General features: G+C 41.1%; 1 protein-coding gene across 4 annotated transcripts in view; it reads right to left on the bottom strand.

Moving 5' to 3' along the window:
• LOC106089262 (anoctamin-2) overlaps positions 1–18810 on the bottom strand; it is a 74056-nt gene that overhangs the window by 18212 nt on the left and 37034 nt on the right. For 3 of the 4 annotated variants that reach the window (XM_013255075.2, XM_059362404.1, XM_013255079.2), the window contains 10 exons: positions 17038–17109; positions 16389–16549; positions 12399–12573; positions 12095–12327; positions 7191–7743; positions 6917–7120; positions 6601–6856; positions 596–801; positions 334–509; positions 143–248 (listed from right to left, as the gene is read on the bottom strand). In XM_013255075.2, the coding sequence (XP_013110529.1) occupies positions 143–248; positions 334–509; positions 596–801; positions 6601–6856; positions 6917–7120; positions 7191–7743; positions 12095–12327; positions 12399–12573; positions 16389–16549; positions 17038–17109 (2142 nt within the window). The remainder of the gene's footprint in view (positions 1–142; positions 249–333; positions 510–595; positions 802–6600; positions 6857–6916; positions 7121–7190; positions 7744–12094; positions 12328–12398; positions 12574–16388; positions 16550–17037; positions 17110–18810) is intronic. The other variant, XM_013255077.2, reaches the window with a different exon arrangement.

Below are 18810 nucleotides of genomic sequence, written 5' to 3'. Positions count from 1 at the left end.
TAAAAGTAACGATTACAAAAAAACAAAATATATTTGTCCTTATCCATTATGCCTTGTGTTGTATTCAGAACCAAGCTCCTTTTTTGGGCATACTTATATAACAATCTCAATCTCAATTTATTGTAGTTGATATGCCACTTACCTCAAAGAGAACCACAAAACACAAACGACAGGCTAATATTATGTAGAAGGTATTACTTAATTTGTATCTATTTTTCGAGGTAGGTGGTTCGCGAAAATCTGTATATCTGAAAACCAAAACCAAAAAAAGGCAGAAAAAACTTTATTAAATAAAAATTATCTAAATGAATACACATTTTGGCTACTACTTACAAACAGGTGGTCATGTTGGGATATTTTGCTGCCAGACTGCGTGTGAGATCGTATTCACTAGTGTTAAATGAGGAAAGAGTGAAGTCCATGTAACCTTTTAAGCTACCATCATCATTCTCGTAGTAGCGATAAACCCACTGTGGTATTAACTCCGAAGTGAAGGCTATAATGAATCCCTAGAATAAAATAAAACAACAACAACAACCATTGTGTTAACCAATAAAACCAAACCAAATTATTTGAAGACTCTGCATACACTTACATTTGTTATGACACTTAGTTTCCCTATAGAATCCAATATTCGATACCATACTCCAATGTCACGAACTCTCTGCGACACCGGTCGCCGATGATGGGTCAATAGTTTCTTGGCATCCAAACGCATTTCCAAAATATTATTCAACAAGGCGAAAAATGGGGCCAGTGGAAAGGCAGAAACAAAAATTGTTACAAATCCATATTGAAGAACTAAAACGAATTGAAGAAATAGAAGAGTATATTTATTAGGATTTTTAAAAAGCATAATGTCAAAGCATTTTTATACCCACCACCATAGGATGGGGGTATACTAAACCAGTCATTCCGTTTGTAACACCTCGAAATATTCATCTAAGACCCCATAAAATATATATCTCGACGTTCTGATTCGAAATAACCATGTCCGTCCGTCCGTCTATCTGTCGGAATCATGATAGCAGTCGAACTCGTAAAGCTAGCCGCTTGAAATTTTGCACATACTTAATATTGATGTAGGTCGTAAATGGGCCATATCAATTCAGATTTAGATATAGCTCCCATATAAACCGATCTACCGATTTGACTTCTTGAGTCAGTGGAAGCAAAAATTTTTGTCCGATTTGGCTGGAATGCATGTAGTGTTCTGTTATGACTTTCAACAGCTGTGCCATGTACAGTAAGTAACCTCTAATAAGAATATTTCAAGTTAGGAATTTCGTACTACTTACAAAATCCATAATTGTTTTCAATACCACTCCCCTAAGTTGGTCCATGTCTGGTGTTGTCTTCAACTAAGTGCCGGTATCTGTTAGACGCAAAAGCCGGGCAATGACAAAGGAAATTTTCCAACGTCTCATCATCTTCCCCGCTTGCCTACACATGCTATCACTTGCCGCACCGGTTTTTCATAAGTGAGCTCATAGTCCTGGCCTCCTTCTTGCTTCCTTTCAGTAATAGCGTCGTCTTCTCACGATCTGGATAACCCCCATAGGATTTTCGTCGTCCCACCGAAAGGCTTCTGGTTAACCAAGTTTATTGACGGCAGTTCTCTGGCCTACACCGCCAAATCGTCTGCCCTTTCATTTCCCATTACTCCGTTTTGGCACCCAAACGATGCGGATTTTGCCATCCTCAGAGAAGGCGTTAATCTCCTTCTTACACTGCAAGACTGTTCGTGACCTTACCGTCCTGATTGTTATTGATGTTCACATTCGACGTCCTCGCGTTAGCGCCACACAACGCATTCCGTGATAGCCCGAATTTCCGCCTGCAGGACCGTATAATGGTCAGGCAATCTAAAACAGATCTCAGTTTCTGGGTTCTCAATGTAAACCATCAGGCCCACTCTGTCCTCTAGCTTTGATCCATACGTGTAACATGATCTTCCAGATGGCAATACTAAGGTTCCGTCAAACCAAGACTGTGCCGATGGCAGCAGTGCCTCGCATCATCTCAGGTATCCGATCGGTATGGTCTCTTGTATGGTCCCTATGTTGAACTTTTTCTCCATCGCAGTCCACCAAACTACTGAGGAGTACCTAAGTATGGGCCTAGTCACGCTCCTGCAGAGCCAGTGTACTATCCTCGGATTCAGGCCCCATTTCAAGTCTACTGCCCGTCTATATAGCGCCCAACATCTGTGAGCCTGCTCAGTACGCTCCTGAATGTGATACTACCAATTCAGTTTCCTGTCCAAGATCATCTGACCTTGTCAGATATCGAAATCGTCTTATTGAGGTAACGTGGTGCATTAAATTGGCCCACCTTCGTCTTCCTTATGAACAGGCATATTTCAGCCTTCTCTGGGTTAACATTGAGACCTCTGAGTCTAGCCCAGTCATATGCCATATGCAAGACCTTTTCGGCCCTTCTGCACAGCTCGTTCGGAACTTTACCGCTTAGAAGTATTATAACATCGTCTGCGTAGCAGACGGGTTCAAACCACTTCTCAGTCAGCATCCGTAATAGGTTGGTCACCCATAGGAGCGACCAAAAAATGCCCCCCTGTGGCGTACCCTGTACCACTTTCTCCATTATAAATTTCGTAATTATAAACCTTCGATCAAAGTTATTATTCCAAGATTCCGGTGTCTTAGTGAGTCCCTTGGTATACTGTGGAAAATGGGGTTTCATCAAAAGTCTCAACATGTCCTCCGTTGTTTATGCTCTCACTACCATGTCGTCTACTAAAGTTTCAGTTTGGACATGGGTTTTTAAGAGACATTTTTCATTTTGGCGGTGTCATTAACGCTATCGACCTGTTCTCAGAAAAGCTTACAGGAGGCACGTTTTGCCGCTCTGGTAATTTTATTGTATTCCTTGAGCCGTGTGTAATACACATCCCAATAAACTTCCGCTTTTTTACGACTTTTTAAAAAGTCTGCGGACCTCTTTCCCAATATTGCAAATCTTCCCGGTCATCCAGGGTTTTACTTGTGCTGATTTCCTTTCCCGAAGAGGACAACTATCTTCGAAGGACCCTATCAGTGCAGTCGTAATCCTGTTGAGATTTTCGTCAATATCTTCTATGCTTGGACAATCTAAATTATCTTGCCCAAGTCTTCTTCTTAGTACCCTTCCGATTTTTGTCCAGTTAGTTTTCAACTTATTCCGGAAGCTTATCGGATTCGGCGCTGGCCGTGCTATTCTAAACCTAATGTAGCGATGGTCAGAAAAAGAGTGTTCCATGGAGACCATCCAATCCTGAACCTCATCGATTAGATTTTCCGAACATATCGTCACCTCTAATACCTCCTCCCTAATCCTATTAAAAAAGGTAGCCGTGATACCAATATTAAGTGTTATTAGGTCGTCAGTATTCAAGAACTCTGCCAGGGCTTCGCCCCGCTTATTAGTGTTGGTACTAACCCACGAAATGTGGTGAGAGAGCCTATGCTGATAACGTTGTCATTATTATTGGCGGTCGCTTTCTTTCTACCATCGCGGGGTAGGTACGGCAAGTTAAGTGGACCGGTTTTGGATTGAGTAGAGCTGTCGCTCTCTCGATAAGCAAAATACCTGGGCTTTATTTTTTACCAGAATTTTAACTGAAAAAGGGACTTTAAGGACATGTCAAACGGGACTAAGTGCGCTCTACTCGTGTCGCAACACGATAGGGAGGATTCGGAGACTTAAAGCAGGGGCAGGCGAGCACTGAAAACAGATGAGGCAGTGTTTGGGCGAAAGATTCTTCGTCAAATATATGGACCAGTTTGCGTTAATGGAGAATATAGGCGTCGTATAAACCACGACACGTATCAAAATACAACGACTGCGTTGTCAGAATGGATGAAGAAGCTCCAGCAAAGGAGTCTTTTGAAGGCAAACACGGTAGTACACGCAAACCGGGACCACAAAAAGCCCGATGGAAAGATCAAGTGGTGGGAGACACCTCGAAACTTGGTATGATTATAAGATGAGCGCAGAAGATCGAAACGCTTGGAACGATATTCTATATTCGGCTAGTGGAACTAATGTTCTGTCATAGCCAATTAAAGTAAGTAAGTAAAGCAGGGGCAGCCCACTGGCTGGACACTGCTGTGGTTAGACCGATTCTCACCTATGGAGCTCTAGTGTGCTATTGGGTCCTAGAGTGGGTGAGTCTTCGCAGTTTGCTGAAGAAGGTGAAGGGTATCTAAGCGGTGCTGAGTAGGGCGAGGAGAAGTGCTCCGAAGGAAGCCTTGAATGCGATACTTTGTATGAGACCTTTTGTATAATGAGGACTAATAAAGTCACGAACGTGACGCTCATCGGATTTGGACATTGTGCGGAAGGCCGTTGAGGTAAGGAGTTAGGGATTCACATAGACTTCTGCGTTTCAGGATGATGTGACAGGAATGGATGCCCTGTTATGTGTGTATCTGAGTAGTTTAAGATTGTGGTGTGTCCCGGGCCGCCAAGGGGTGACCAGAAATAAAGTGGCTGACGAACATGCCAGGTTTGGATCACAGATGGATTCTGCGAGAACTACTGTGATGGTTTTTGTGCCGTGAATCACGAGATCACACGTGATCTCTGCCGTGGTAAGGTGGTATGATATTTACGAGAGGTCGTCGAGTGTGAACAACTTTATGCATAGAAAACTGGCTGTCCGGGCTATAACAACCAGGACGGTAAAGTCTCGAACAGGCCTTTAATATAATCTTTGTTCAGGAACGGCGGCCCTGTTATATGTGCGTCTCAGTAGTTTGGGATCTGTTGTCAGATTGTGGTGTATCCCGGACCAACAGGGGGTGACCAGAAACAAAGTGGCCGACGAACATGCCAGGTTTGGATCGCAGATGAATGCTGCGAGAACTACTGTGATGGTTTTTGTGCCGTGAATCACGAGATCACAAGTGATCTCTGCCGTGGTAAGGTGGTATGATATTTACGAGAGGTCGTCGAGTGTGAACAACTTTATGCATTGAAAACTGGCTGTTCGGGCTATAACAACCAGGACGGTAAAGTCTCGAAAAGTCTTGGAATGTAGAAGAAGATTAACGTCTTCTCTGAGGATGCCACGATGCGCATCACTTTGTTGCTGGGCTGAAGCGGAGTAAGGGCGAGCGAATGGTCTTTAAATCGTAGGACTAGGGAAGCACTTATGCAGAATAGGAGCGACACTCAGGACAGACATATGTAACGGTATCGTCTAACCTTAAACGATACGAGTTCACTCTGTTACATCATCCGGATCTCAGTTGAGACAGAGTAGTTTTGTACCTCCTGGGCAGGACTTTCTCATCATGAGCAATGAGCGATGGGCGCCCATTAAAGACTATATTCGGTTGGCATGATAAGGTCGCACTTGTTACTGCATCTTGGTGGATATTCTGAGACAGCTGTTAGCGGAACTGTAAGGTTGTTGTTGTTGTAGCAGTGTGTTATACGCGGCGGCCCTTGCTGATGAAGGATTCCATCGGGTCAATCCTGTACGTACATCTGGCTGCATTGGGATTGTAAGGTGTTGGCGGACTGCGTTCCGGCCAGACCGGTGATCCGAAAGTTCGGGTGGTTATCTTGATGGCAGCCCAGGAGAAACTGTTAAGATAGAAGTTCACAGTGGTCCTTAACCCTAAGGATCTTAGTCTCCTCGTGTAGATGGTCCGTGCTCGCTATTTGGTGAAATCCTGATGGTCCTTAGTGACACTTTCTGACAAGTTTGTAGATTTCGTCAATGTGTTTTGCAATTTAAACGGAATCCGTGTTTATTATCTATTGCGATCAGAGACGATCTGAGCAGAGGTAGGAGCAGCGCCGCAAGTGGCTTTGTGATAGGGGACAAGAGAGAGATTGGCCTGTATGACTCTTTTTGGTCTGCAGGCTTAACGGCTTTATAATAGGGACCACTCGACCTATCTTCCATATATCTGCAATAACCAGGGTGAAGATGGACCTATTTAGGATATCCGTCCGGTATTTCATTCCCACTTCTCGCAATTGCTTGAGCATCAGCATTGATATTCCATCGGGACTCATAGCTTTTACCGGCTTAACTCTTCTTATGACTTAGGCAACGTTTTCTGAAAAGTTGTAGTTCAGATCTGAACGGTGGGTGCTCCTTCCCGCTTTGTTTCTAGTTTAAGTGCTTAATAAATTGTGTACCAAAATAGTATGCACATCGTTTGGGTCTGGTATATGTTGTCTATTGAAGGCAACAAACCGATCAAGGGCCTAGGTGTATGGCCATAGTGGCAACCTAACCTTTTCAACCTAACCTCACTTATCCACCTAACCTCACTTTTCAACCTAACCTCACTTATCCAAACCAAACAGTTTAAAACTTCTCTACAACGTGGTGTCGCCCTGCGGCACGTCGTTTGGAATCGACAATAAAAAAAGGTCCCTAATCATTGAGCTTAGTTTGAATATAACAGCAGTCATTGATATGAGAGTAGTATCCATATTGTACCTTTATGAACTGTTCTTGGGCAAAATTTACACCATCACGTTGCAGGTTACGACTGACAAGTACATGGCTTGATTATCTTAGCATTCTAAGCTGGATTTGAAAACTAGAGCAGTACAGAATATTATCATTTTGCTTACCCATTTCCAAATATTCTGGAAATAAACTACGTGGTCCCCAGTCTAATAGCTTCAAATCTCGCACCCATCTTTCGGTATCCTTGTGTTTTTCATATTCCTTGGGATAGAAAAGCTTTGAAAGGCCAACACGTATTGCGCCTATTTTGCGCCAAATTGAAGGCATTATAACCTCCAAGATGGTGTTGAAAGCTTGTTTGCCTATCATGATAATGGCAAGTTGAATGCAAAGTTCAGTCAGACAGCCACCGGAGGAGCACTAAAAATAAAATTTGATAAGTAAAAGGAAAATTAAAACAGAGCTGTATTAACACCATACCTCTTCCTGGCGATAATTAAACCAATATGAATAAGCACCAGGTCGACCAATAAATTTGCCTTTATAGAATGCCACATAAAATATGGAAGCATAATAATTGACAAATTGCAAAAGATACATCTTCAGTGTTAGAGAATCGTCAAATTGTGTTTGTGTGCGCCACATTTCCAGTTCGGTGAGATATTCCGCTAAACGATTGTAAGCCTGAAAGGAATCAAAATAATTCCTAGATGTATAATGCTGGGATGGAAAATGTTGCACTTGATACACTTACATAGTTAAGTACGTAAAGAAAACATAAATTCAGAAAGGCTGCTGATGAGGTGGCCACAACTATAGCACGTGAGGTATTCATGGGATTAGGAAGTGTTGTCAATGTAGCCATGGTACTCATACGGTATACCACGACAGCTAATACAGCCACAAAAGTTAGAGAGACTAGAAGTAAAACCACGGAGAAGCTAAAAACCGCAGCCGGCAATCTCATGCGCCAAAATGGCGCTACAGGTACTTCCATATCCGTAACAAAATCCTTTGTTACAGGTTGACGCTTTAGTTTGGCCATATATTCAGGTCGTGGATGCTCCTCGTGCACATCGAAGCCCGTTAGATCCCAGCGATGTGTTATCTCCGCCGAATAACGTTTCCACAGTTCTAGGAAGAGTGTTGCCCAAAAAGACATAAACACCGCAAAAAACACCGTGCTGGGATTGTCGATTAAATAGGATATCTTAGCATAAAAACAGGTCTCTTTCAAATCCCAAAAATCACACCATTCACATAGGGGACACATGGTGAGGTTTCTCTGGGTATTGCATAGTTCTTTGCTAGAGAATTAAAAAAATATATATATATATTTTGTGTTTGTTTCTCATTCGAGATGAGCTCAATGATCGGAGATTTTTCTTTGCAAATGGAAATGGTTGTCTAGTGTACGAAGCCATCAATACAACTTCCAGCAGATGCACAGAATCGCGTGTATACCATGGGAGTAGTGTAATTGTGGCTGACAAATAAATCTGGCATTACACAAAAACACATGCATTGGGAAAAGTTCAGCTAATAGACCGGGTTGTCGGGCGTGGTTAATGTGGTATTTGTATCATAGAGGCGTTTTCGCAATAAATTTGGCACAAGTGCAACATACCAACGTACGGCCCTTGTAGACTTCACCCAGAATATGGCTGTTGAGTAATTCTAAACCATTTGAAAGAAAAAACTCCGATCATTGAGCTCGTCTCGAAAGAGAAACAAGCAGATATTATAAAATTTCATGATCTTCGCCCTAACATGCAAAAATCTTGAAAATGAAAAGGTTATTTTCTTAAGTGTTTAACTATCCGAGGGCGGCGGAATTAAAATAATATTTAAATCTTTCGAGTCCTTAAAAGCCACCATGGTGCAGAAATTAGCATGTCCGCCTCCTCCGTGGTTCAAATCATGGGAAAATATAAGAAAAAATTATACACGGATTATCCACTCACTAAGGCGTGACTTGTGAATTTCTATGCCACACATAGAAGCCAAAAAGGTGTGGTTCGGATTCGGCTAAATAAGGGAGGGACATTGCTATTGAGCCTAACCCTGAATCGGACAGCCCTCATTGATATGTAAAAAGTAAGTCCCTTGTTCGTAAGCAAATTTGCATTTTAATTTATGTAAACCAACTCGACATTTGTGCAAAATAGGTCCCGGTCGGTCCATATTTAGATATTGCTGTCATAAAGACTCTCTCAATCTCCAGACTTATTGTCTTGAGCCCGTAAAAGGCGCATTTTTTAGCTTATCTTACTGAAATTTGAAAAAGTGATTTGTTTTACAACCTTCGATATACGTGGCAAGTGTCTATCTAGTCATTCCGTTTGTTACACCTCGAAGTATTGATCTAGGACCCCATAAAGTACAATATATATATTTTTGATCATCTCGACAGTCGATCTAGCTATGTCCGTCCGTCTGTCGAAATCACGATAATGGTCGAACGCCTAAAACTAGCCGCTTGAAACTTTGCCTAGATACTTTATATTGATGTAGGTCGTTGGGGATTGCAAATGAGCCATAACGGTTCAGAATCGGATATAGCTCCCATATAAACCGATCTCCGGATTTACTTGTTGAGCCCTTGGAAACAGCAATTTGAGCACCTGGAAGCAGCAATTTGACTTTCAACAACTGCGCCAAGTACCCCGTCCACATCGGTCAAGATCCTGATATAGCTATATAAACCGATCTCCAGATTTGACTTCCTGAGCCCCTGAAAGCCCCAATTTTCATCCGATATTGCTGACATTTTGCACATGGAGTTCTGTAAGGATTTCTAATAACTGTAACAAATACAGTTCAAATCGGTCAAGAACCTGATATAGCTACCAAGTACGGTTCAAATCGGTCAAAAGCCTGATATAGCTCACATATAAACCGATCTCCCGATTTGACTTCTTGAGCTTCTGGAAGCCACAATTTTCATCCGGTTTTGCACATAGTGTTCTATTATGAGTTCCAACAAATGTGTCAAGTAAGGTCCAAGTCGGTCAATAACCTGATATAGCTCCCATATAAATCGGTCTCCCGATTTGACTACTTGAGCCCCTGGAAGCCGCAATTTGCACATAGTGTTCGTTTATCACTCTCAACAACTGTACCAAGTACGGTCCAGATCGGTCTATAACCACATATAGTTCCTATATTTTAGCAGAATCCATGTTGGTAGGTTCCCAAGATTCAGCCAGGCCGAACTTTTTCTTGTTTTTATACCCACCAACAGTGGTCATTCCGTTGGCAACACATCGAAATATCCATTTACGACCTTATAAAGTATATATATTCTTGATCAGCGTAGAAATCTAAGACGATCTAACCACGTCCGTCCGTCTGTATGTTGAAGTCACGCTACAGTTTTTAAAAATAGAGATATTGAGCTGAAACTTTGAACAAATTTTTTTTTTGTCTATAAGCGGTTAAGTTTGAAGATGGGCTATATCGGACTATACCTTGATATAGCCCCCATATAGACCGATCCGCTGATTTAGGGTCTTAGGCCCATAAAAGCCACATTTATTATAGGATTATGCGGAAATTTGAGACAGTTAGTTGTGTTAGGCCCTTCGACATCCTTCTTCAATTTGGCCCAGATCGGTCCAGATTTGGATATAGCTGCCATATAGACCGATCTCTCGATTAAAGGTCTTGGGCCCATAAAAGCGCATTTATTGTCCGATGTCGCCGAAATTAGGGAAAGTGAGTTAAGTTAAGCACCTCGACTTACTTTTGCAATATGGCACGGATCGGTCCAGATTTGGATATAGCTACCACATAAAAGGATCTCTTGATTTAAGGTTTTGGGGCAATAAAAGGCGCATTTAGTGTCCGATGTCGCCGAAATTTGGGACAGTGAGTTATGTAAGGCCCCTCAACATACTTCTGCAATATGGCACAGATCGGTCCAGATTTGGATATAGCTGCCACATAAAAGGATCTCTTGATTTAAGGTTTTGGGGCAATAAAAGGCGCATTTAGTGTCCGATGTCGCCGAAATTTGGGAGAGTGAGTTATGTAAGGCCCCTCAACATACTTCTGCAATATGGCACAGATCGGTCCAGATTTGGATATAGCTGCCACATTAAAGGATCTCTTGATTTAAGGTTTTGGGGCAATAAAAGGCGCATTTAGTGTCCGATGTCGCCGAAATTTGGGACAGTGAGTTATGTAAGGCCCCTCAACATACTTCTGCAATATGACACAGATCCGTTCAGATTTGGATATAGCTGCCATATATATCGATCTCTCGATTTGAGGTCTTGGAATTACCGGATTATGGCTAAAGGTGGTTTACATATATACCCGAGGTGGTGGACTTTATATACCGGTTTTCCCATAAATGCTTTATTTTTCATCCGATTTCACTAAAATTTGAAACGGTGATTAGTTTTAGGCCTCCCAACATTTGACTCGAATATGGTCCATGTCATATATACCGATCTGCCGATAAAGGGTCGGAAGCCCATAAAATCATTATTTATTACCAAATTTCGTTGAAATTTTAAACAGAAGGTTATCTTAAGCCTCCTAATATCCGACCTAAATATAGATCAAATCGGACTATATTTAGGCATAGCTGCCAAATAGACTGATCTCCAGACAAAAGGGTCTAAAGCACATAAAAGCTTAATTTTTTTAACCGATTTCGCTAAAATTTGAAAAATTTAGTATTTTTACGCCTCCTAACATAGGACCCAAATATGGTTCAGATCGGACTATATTTAGATGTAGCTGCCATATAGACCGATCTCCCGATTAAGGGTCTAAAGCCGATGAAAGCTTTACTTTTAAACCGATTTCGCTGAAATTTCAAACAGGAAGAAGTTTTACGCTTCCTAACATAAGACCCAAATATGCTTCAGATCGGACTATATTTAGATATAGCTGTCGATCTGCCGATAAAGGCTCTGAAGCCCTTAAAAGCTTTATTATTATTATCTTAAGCCTCCTGATATCGGACCTAAATATGGATCAAATAGGACTACATTTAGGTATAGCTGCCATATAAACCGATCTCCAGATATAGGGTTTAAAGCTTTATTTTTTAACCTAGTTCGCTAAAATTTTAAACATTGAGTAGTTTTACGCCTCCTACTATAGGACCCAAATGTGATTCAGACCAGACTATATTTAGATATAGCTGTCATATAGACCGATCTGCCGATAGAGGGTCTGAAGCCCATAAAAGCTCTATTTATTGTCCGATTTCCTTGAAATTTGAAACAGTAGATAGTCTTAGTTCTCTTAGTTTAAGGCCACCCGCTATCCGACCCAAATATGGTAAAGATCGGACTGTATTTAGATATAACTGTCATATAGACCGATGTGCCGATTAAAGGTCTAAAGCCCATAAAAGAATTCGTTGAAATTTGAAATACAAAATTCTACAGTGACTTATATTTATTTGCCCACTCAATATCCGTTTCGAATTTGGGTGCATAATTTAAAGGGGGTTTTCATATATACCCGAAGTGGTGGGTATCCAAAGTTCTGCCCGGCCGAACTTAATGCCTTTTTACTTGTTACTTTTTGTTTTTCCTTTTTTGTTGTTTTTTGCTCATGTATAAGCCTAGTGGTTCTGTTCTTTTATCAACTTCGTCTGTTCTTGTTTTCCACTGATGAATATTTGCCAATACTTACGCAGGTTCAAAGTGCTTGAGGGTTGACAATGAATATGTGAAACATACAAGACCCACCACGGAAGCCAACAACAACATGTAGGTATAAAAACCCAGCCATGCAAAGTATAATCCTATTTTGACACCAAAGTATTCCTTAATATAGTCTAACGGTTGATAACGATACCATTTCCGTATGGAAGCCCAATGTGTGTAAAGGGTATGGCGCATTGTGTTCTTCTCCGTAACTTCACCCTGCAAAGAGAAGAAAATCGCGAAATTTTAAGATATAGACAAACAATTGATATGTGTGTGGTATTACTTACATCATGTAATGGATAGGCAGCACAATAAGTGTTACTGGCCACTAAACGGTCAATACCAAATGTAATTTCGACTTCATTCCCCTCCGACGATCCAAACCGTTGACGATCCAAAATAAATTGAACTATGCGTGATCGAATAGCGGGTGTAAAGAAGTTATCTTGTTGTATATCGAACCTGTAATACGTGTAAGAAAGGGAAAAAGAAATAAGAGCATATAACTTACAGGCTGGTCCCGTGTACTTCGCTACCACCTTAAGTGGCATTATAGACTTAAATATTTCCTAAACTTTTTTCAAGCTTTTACCCAGAGATCCACATTGTTTATTGTGTTTTTAAAGTCCCACAAGTCCTTCTTGGGCCCACTATACCCCCAATTGGGATACCAGCTACTACGAGTATGAACTCCCAAAGAACTTCTTTCAGATTGGCGCTCTGCTACTTGACTGCTTAGAGGTTATTTTGGGCTGATAACCGCTCCCATATAAACCGATCTCTCGATTTGACTTCTTGAGCCCCTGAAGCAAAAATGTTTGTCCGATTTGGCTGAAATTTGGCACGTAATGTTCTGTTAAAACTTCCAACAGCTGTACCAAGTACGGTCGAAATCGGTCTATAACCTGATATAACTCCGATATAAGCCGATCTCCTGATCTGACTTCTTGAGCCCCTGGAACCCGCTATTTTCATCCGATTTGGCTGAAATTTTGCACACAGTGTTCTGTTATGACTTCCAACAACTGTGCCGAGTACGGTCCAAATCGGTCTTTAGCTTGATATAACTCCCATATAAACCAATCTCCCGATTTGACTTCTTGAGTCCTTACAAGCCGCAATTTTTGTTCGATTTGGCTGAAATTTTGCACACAGTGTTCTGTTATGACTTCCAACAACTGTGTCAAGCACGCTCTTAATATGTCAAGAACATGATGTAGCTCCCATATAAACCGATATCCCGATTTGACTTCTTGAGCCCTTGCAAGCCGCGATTTTTATCCAATTTGTCTGAAATTTTGCGTGTTCTGTTCTGTTATGACTTTCAACAACTGTGCCAAGTATGGTTCAAAACGGTCTATAACCAGATATAGCTCCCATATTTTAGCAGAATCCATGGTGGTGGGTTCCTAAGATTCGGCGCGGCCGAACTTAACACCCTTTTACTTGTTTTAGCCCTTACCTTGCTCTCTAAAATAGCTCAAAAAGAAAAGTCTATTGGACTGGCAACTGGCGAATTCGAGAGCCACTGTATGGACGAAATGAAATGCAGAACATGATGTTTACATTGGTTAACACATGCTTCATGTGATGGTACCGAATCTTTTTGGTACGTTCTTGTGTACGTGCACGACCGAAATGTTTGCATGCCCTCGGATCCAAAGCAGTTTCAAAATGTTTTCCCGATTATAAGTCGCATTTATTTTGACGCCAGGCTCGATGAAAACGATTGGAGAGAAGGTCACAGCTGCCCATACCATCACCTAAGATAGATCATTTTAAGAGTTTACGATTTACTCCATCGGGAAAGTTTTCTCGTCAGAGAACACGATTTTCGGAAATTCACCACGTTCGTGGAAGCGAGGCAACTCCTTTGTTTTTTTGAGTCTAACTTTTTTTGCTTCGCTGTAAGATCATATGGCTTTTGTTTAACATTGAGCTCGCTTTTCCATACATTTTGCATCTTTTCATACTTTCAGATCTTTAGCCATTTGATAGTGCGATACACAAACATTTTGTTTACTTTGAGATGTTTAAGTTCGCCAACAACAGCCAAATATAACGCTATCACATTATTACGCTTGAACTCTCTAATAACTTTCTCGTTAAATTAACTCCAAAGCAATTACTTTTGGTGGATTGTAAACAATTATAACAATAATGATCAGTCTATAAAACAATTATCATGTAGCCATTCCGTAGGTTAGGTTAGGTTGAAAAGAGGGTATAACCCTAGGCCAGTAATCGGCTTGTTGGCTCTTGCCCCAACGGCTAATTCGTTTATCCTTTCAATTCCCCTTACTTCGCTATGGGCCGGCAACCAAACGTAGTGGATCGTGTAATCTCCTTTATTCACCCCAATATTGTTCATGACTAAAGATAGGCGATGAGTAAATAACCGGGTATTTACCCATTTATACCCAAAAGCTGGGTATTTATAAATTTGCAGATATATTGGGAATAGTAACATTTTCCAAAAAATGTTTGATGATTTCGTATTCTTTGTATATAAACCTGTTCTTCTGACTTCATAAAATCGGGATTTAGTTTTATATAGCAGCTATATGGACCGATCTCCAGACTTAAAGACCTGAGGCAATAAATTTGCCATTTTTCATCCGATTTCGATGAAATTTGGCACAGTGAGTTCTGGCAGACGCCTATCCATTTCCGTGAAGTGTGGTCCAAATCGGACTAATTTGGATATAACTGCCTTATAGACCAACCGCTCGATCTCCCGATATAGGGTATTGAGCCTATAAAAGGAGCATTTTTCATCCTATTTCAATGAATTTTGGCACAGGGAAGTATGGCAACCATCCAAACCTTTTTATTGAATATCGTCCAGATCGGACCATATTTGGATATAACTGCCATATAGACCGATCTCCCGATATAGCGTATGCAGCCCATAAAAGGAGCATTTTTCATCCGATTTTGATGAAATTAGAAACAGTGCGTTTTGGTAACCCTCTAAACCTTTTTGTTGAATATCGTCATAATCGGACCATATTTGCATATGGCTGCCATATAGACCGATCTTAACGATATTCAACAAAAAGGTTAAGAAGAGTACCAAAACGCACTGTTTTTAATTTCATTAAAATCGGATGGCAGCTATATCCAAATATGGTCCAATATTTACGATATTCAATAAAAAGGTTTAGAAGGTACCAAAACCCACTGTTTCTAATTTCATCGAAATCGGATGAAAAATGCTCCTTTTATGAGCTGAATACTCTATATCGGGAGGTCGCTCTATATGGCAGCCATATCCAAAAATGGTCCGATCTGGACGGTATTTAACAAAAAGGTTTAGATGGTTACCATACTTCGCTGTGCCAAATTTTATTGAAATAGGGTGAAAAATGCTCCCTTTATAAGCTTAATACCCTATTGTGGAAGATCGGGCTGTCGGGCTATAGAGCATTTGGATCAGACTCCACAGAAATGGGTAGGGTTCTACCAGAACTCACTGTGCCAAATTTCATCGAAATCGGAAGAAAAATGACAAATTTGTTGCCTCAGTACTTTAAGTCTGGAGATCGGTCTATATAGCAGCTATGTTTAATTAAATTCCGAATTTACCGGTAGAAACCCATCTCTATTCATGACTTTACCGTCCTGGCTGATGGATAGTTTACTATCCGTAAAGATATTCAATCTAGATGTCTTCGCTATATCATCCTTCCACCTTTAAGGCATTCGAAAATAGATCTCTGTATCTAGGTCCTCAATGTAGACACCTGCTCTATCCTCTAGCTTTATTTCACCCTTGCAGCATGAACTTCCAGATGGCAATACAAGGTTCCGCCTATCAAAAATCGTATCGCTGACAGTAATGCCTCGTCTTCGGCCTTAAATATCGTCACAGGTATCCGACGCGAAACCTTTTCCATTCCATCCATGTTTCCCATTGTCACCCCAACTACACCGCGATGGCATGTCTTTCTCCTATGCTCTGTCCATTATGCAATCGCCTATAGTCTCATTGCCGCAGTGGCTTAATGTGTATGTCAATGGGTCAGACATCTAGAAAAGTCTTCAGTACTTGATCCTATGCCAATATGCTCTCCGAACCTGTTGAACCTGAACGTTATGTTGCCGTTTTGCGTTGATTAGAGTTAAATGGTTGCGTTACTTGCGTTGATTCAAAAATACAAGTGTATATGCGATGCACCGCAAATGCGATACACCGCTGCAGATCTCTGGTGGTTCAGCCAAAATTCAGCCCAATCGATGTTACCCTATATTTACTTGTTGTTCTTCATACTCACAGATATTCCTTATCGCAACTGTAGATGGCAGTAAATGGTTGTGTGCGCCTTGGAAAATATCGTTCATCCACATAGATGTAATTCATGAAGAACCTGATAACACGTTTCAGTTTATACCACATCCTGATAGTTGAATTATTCACCGCCGACAAACCGGGAATCTAGAGGAATACCAAAAAAGAAACATTGTAAGCAATTGCCAATACTTATGTTTTATGAACTTCATTAAAAGCTTTTAACATATTTAAAAAAAAAAACATGCCCAAAATCCAAGAAAACGCTCCCGTTTCCACAGTTATTTGTTAAAGCAAATTTTAGAACAATCCAGTTCAAAGGAAATGTTTCAATTCATTATATACACACAAAGACTTTCACTTCACTTGGCTTTAACAAAATATTTTGAAAAAAGGTAGAACATATTTGTTAACACTTTCAAAGCTGGAATTAACGAACGATATCAACTATGACTATTTTTAAGGCAAATACGAACGAACGAGAAGGGTTAGCAAAATGTTTCCGAAAAAATCAGTTAAAATTATTTTGATTTTGTGAAAATTGATCTGATGCGTGGGATTAGAAAGAAGTCTATGCTTATAGAGCGATGAAAGGAGTAACGAGCGAGCGAACGAACATAGGAAACATTTCAGACCTTATTTGAAATGTACTGGGCTGCTTGACGCAACCGACTGTATTTCGAATAAAATTTCGTGTCGCACTCTAACTATAAATAAAACAGAAAAAATATTATTGAATAAAAAGGGGATTTAAAATAAAAGGAAATAACTTTGAGTCGTTTACACACCGCGAGCTTAATGCTATCTTGTTCCATGCGCCATGTTCCTTTAGTCTACCATTTATCAAAAACTTGAAAGCTTTCTAGCTGTATTTTACTTCTTCTGAGGCTAGGCTTGCCCATTGTAATACCCCGGTTTAACAAAGAAGTGCAGGCGAAATGGCAAAGGATAGGTGAAATATAAGAAACTTAAGAAGAATATTAAAAGAGAGTTATGCCTATTCGGAACGCCAGTTCGTATGTGTAGCCCCGATGTATCGGTTCATGTCCGGGGAAAACCATGAGAAACAAAGGAATAGAAAAACCAACCCCCCCAACGTTGACGACCCACGCAAACGAAAATAGGACCATGATTTTCGGATCTGGAACTGAAATGGCCGCACTCTTTATAGAGAAGGTGTAGTATACGCGCTGGCGGATGTATTGGAGAAGTACAAAGCAGATATTACCGCCTTACAGGATGTGCGATGGACTGGGAATTGCGTCACTACAACACCAAGCGGTGACGAACTATACTAAAGCTGCCATAACACGAGGTATGAATTTGGCTGTGGATTTGTCGTTAGTCGGAGACTGAAACACCTTGTCTCCAGCTTTAGTCCGGTGGATGAGAGGCTAGCCATAAACCGAAAAAAAGCCAAATTCTTCAACATCAGCGTTATTTTTGCCCATGCCCCGACGGAAGACAAAGACGAGCAGACCAAGGATATTTTCTACGAGCGCCTAGAGAGAGAATATGACCGCTGCCCCGCCCATGATATTAAAATCGTTCTGGGAGATTTTTAGTCGGAGACAGAAACACCTTGTCTCCAGCTTTACTCCGGTGGATGAGAGGCTAGCCACAATCCGCATAAACGCCAAATTCTTCAACATCAGCCTTATATGTGCCCATGCCCCGACGGAAGACAAGGACGAGCAGACCAAGGATATTTTGTACGAGCGCCTAGAGAGAGAATATGACCGCTGCCCGCCCATGATATTTAAATCGTTCTGGGAAGTTTAATGCGAAGATAGGGAAGGAAGACATTTTTGGTCCAATAGTCGGAAAGTTTAGCCTCCACGAGATAACGTCCAGTAATGGATTAAGGCTGGTAGATTTCGCCGCAGCAAAAAACATGTTTTTAACATAAAAATATTCACAAAGCCACATGGCTGTCACCCGATCAAAACACGAGGAATCAAATTGATCACGTTATGATAGATGGAAGGCATTCATCCAGCGTGTTAGCTGTACGATCGATCCGTGGAGCGAATATAGATTCGGATCATTACCTTGTTGCAGCAAAGGTTCGCACCCGTTTGTACATGGCGAGGAATATTCGATCTGACACTGCACGGAAGTTGGACATTGAAAATCTGCAAACACAACAGATGGCAACGGATAACTCCACTCGACTGACCCAACTGCTTGATGAAAGCACTCCTTGTTCCGATAATATAATGGCGCAGTAGCAAACTATTGCCCACTCCATGGAAAATGCCGCGACCAAGAGTGCAACCCTGGAAATCAGTAGCAACACGCCAGATGAAGGAGAGGTACCAGGGAGAAAAGGAGAGAGGAGAAACGTCTTTTCCGCAGAAAAAAAAGGAAATGGAAAGACGTGAATGAGAGCGAATTGAGATGTACAG

Source organism: Stomoxys calcitrans, chromosome 2 (genome assembly GCF_963082655.1).
Source record: "Stomoxys calcitrans chromosome 2, idStoCalc2.1, whole genome shotgun sequence".
NCBI classification, from domain to species: domain Eukaryota; kingdom Metazoa; phylum Arthropoda; class Insecta; order Diptera; family Muscidae; genus Stomoxys; species Stomoxys calcitrans.
Note: the sequence above shows the minus strand (reverse complement) of the source record. Positions and strands in the feature narration are given on the sequence as shown.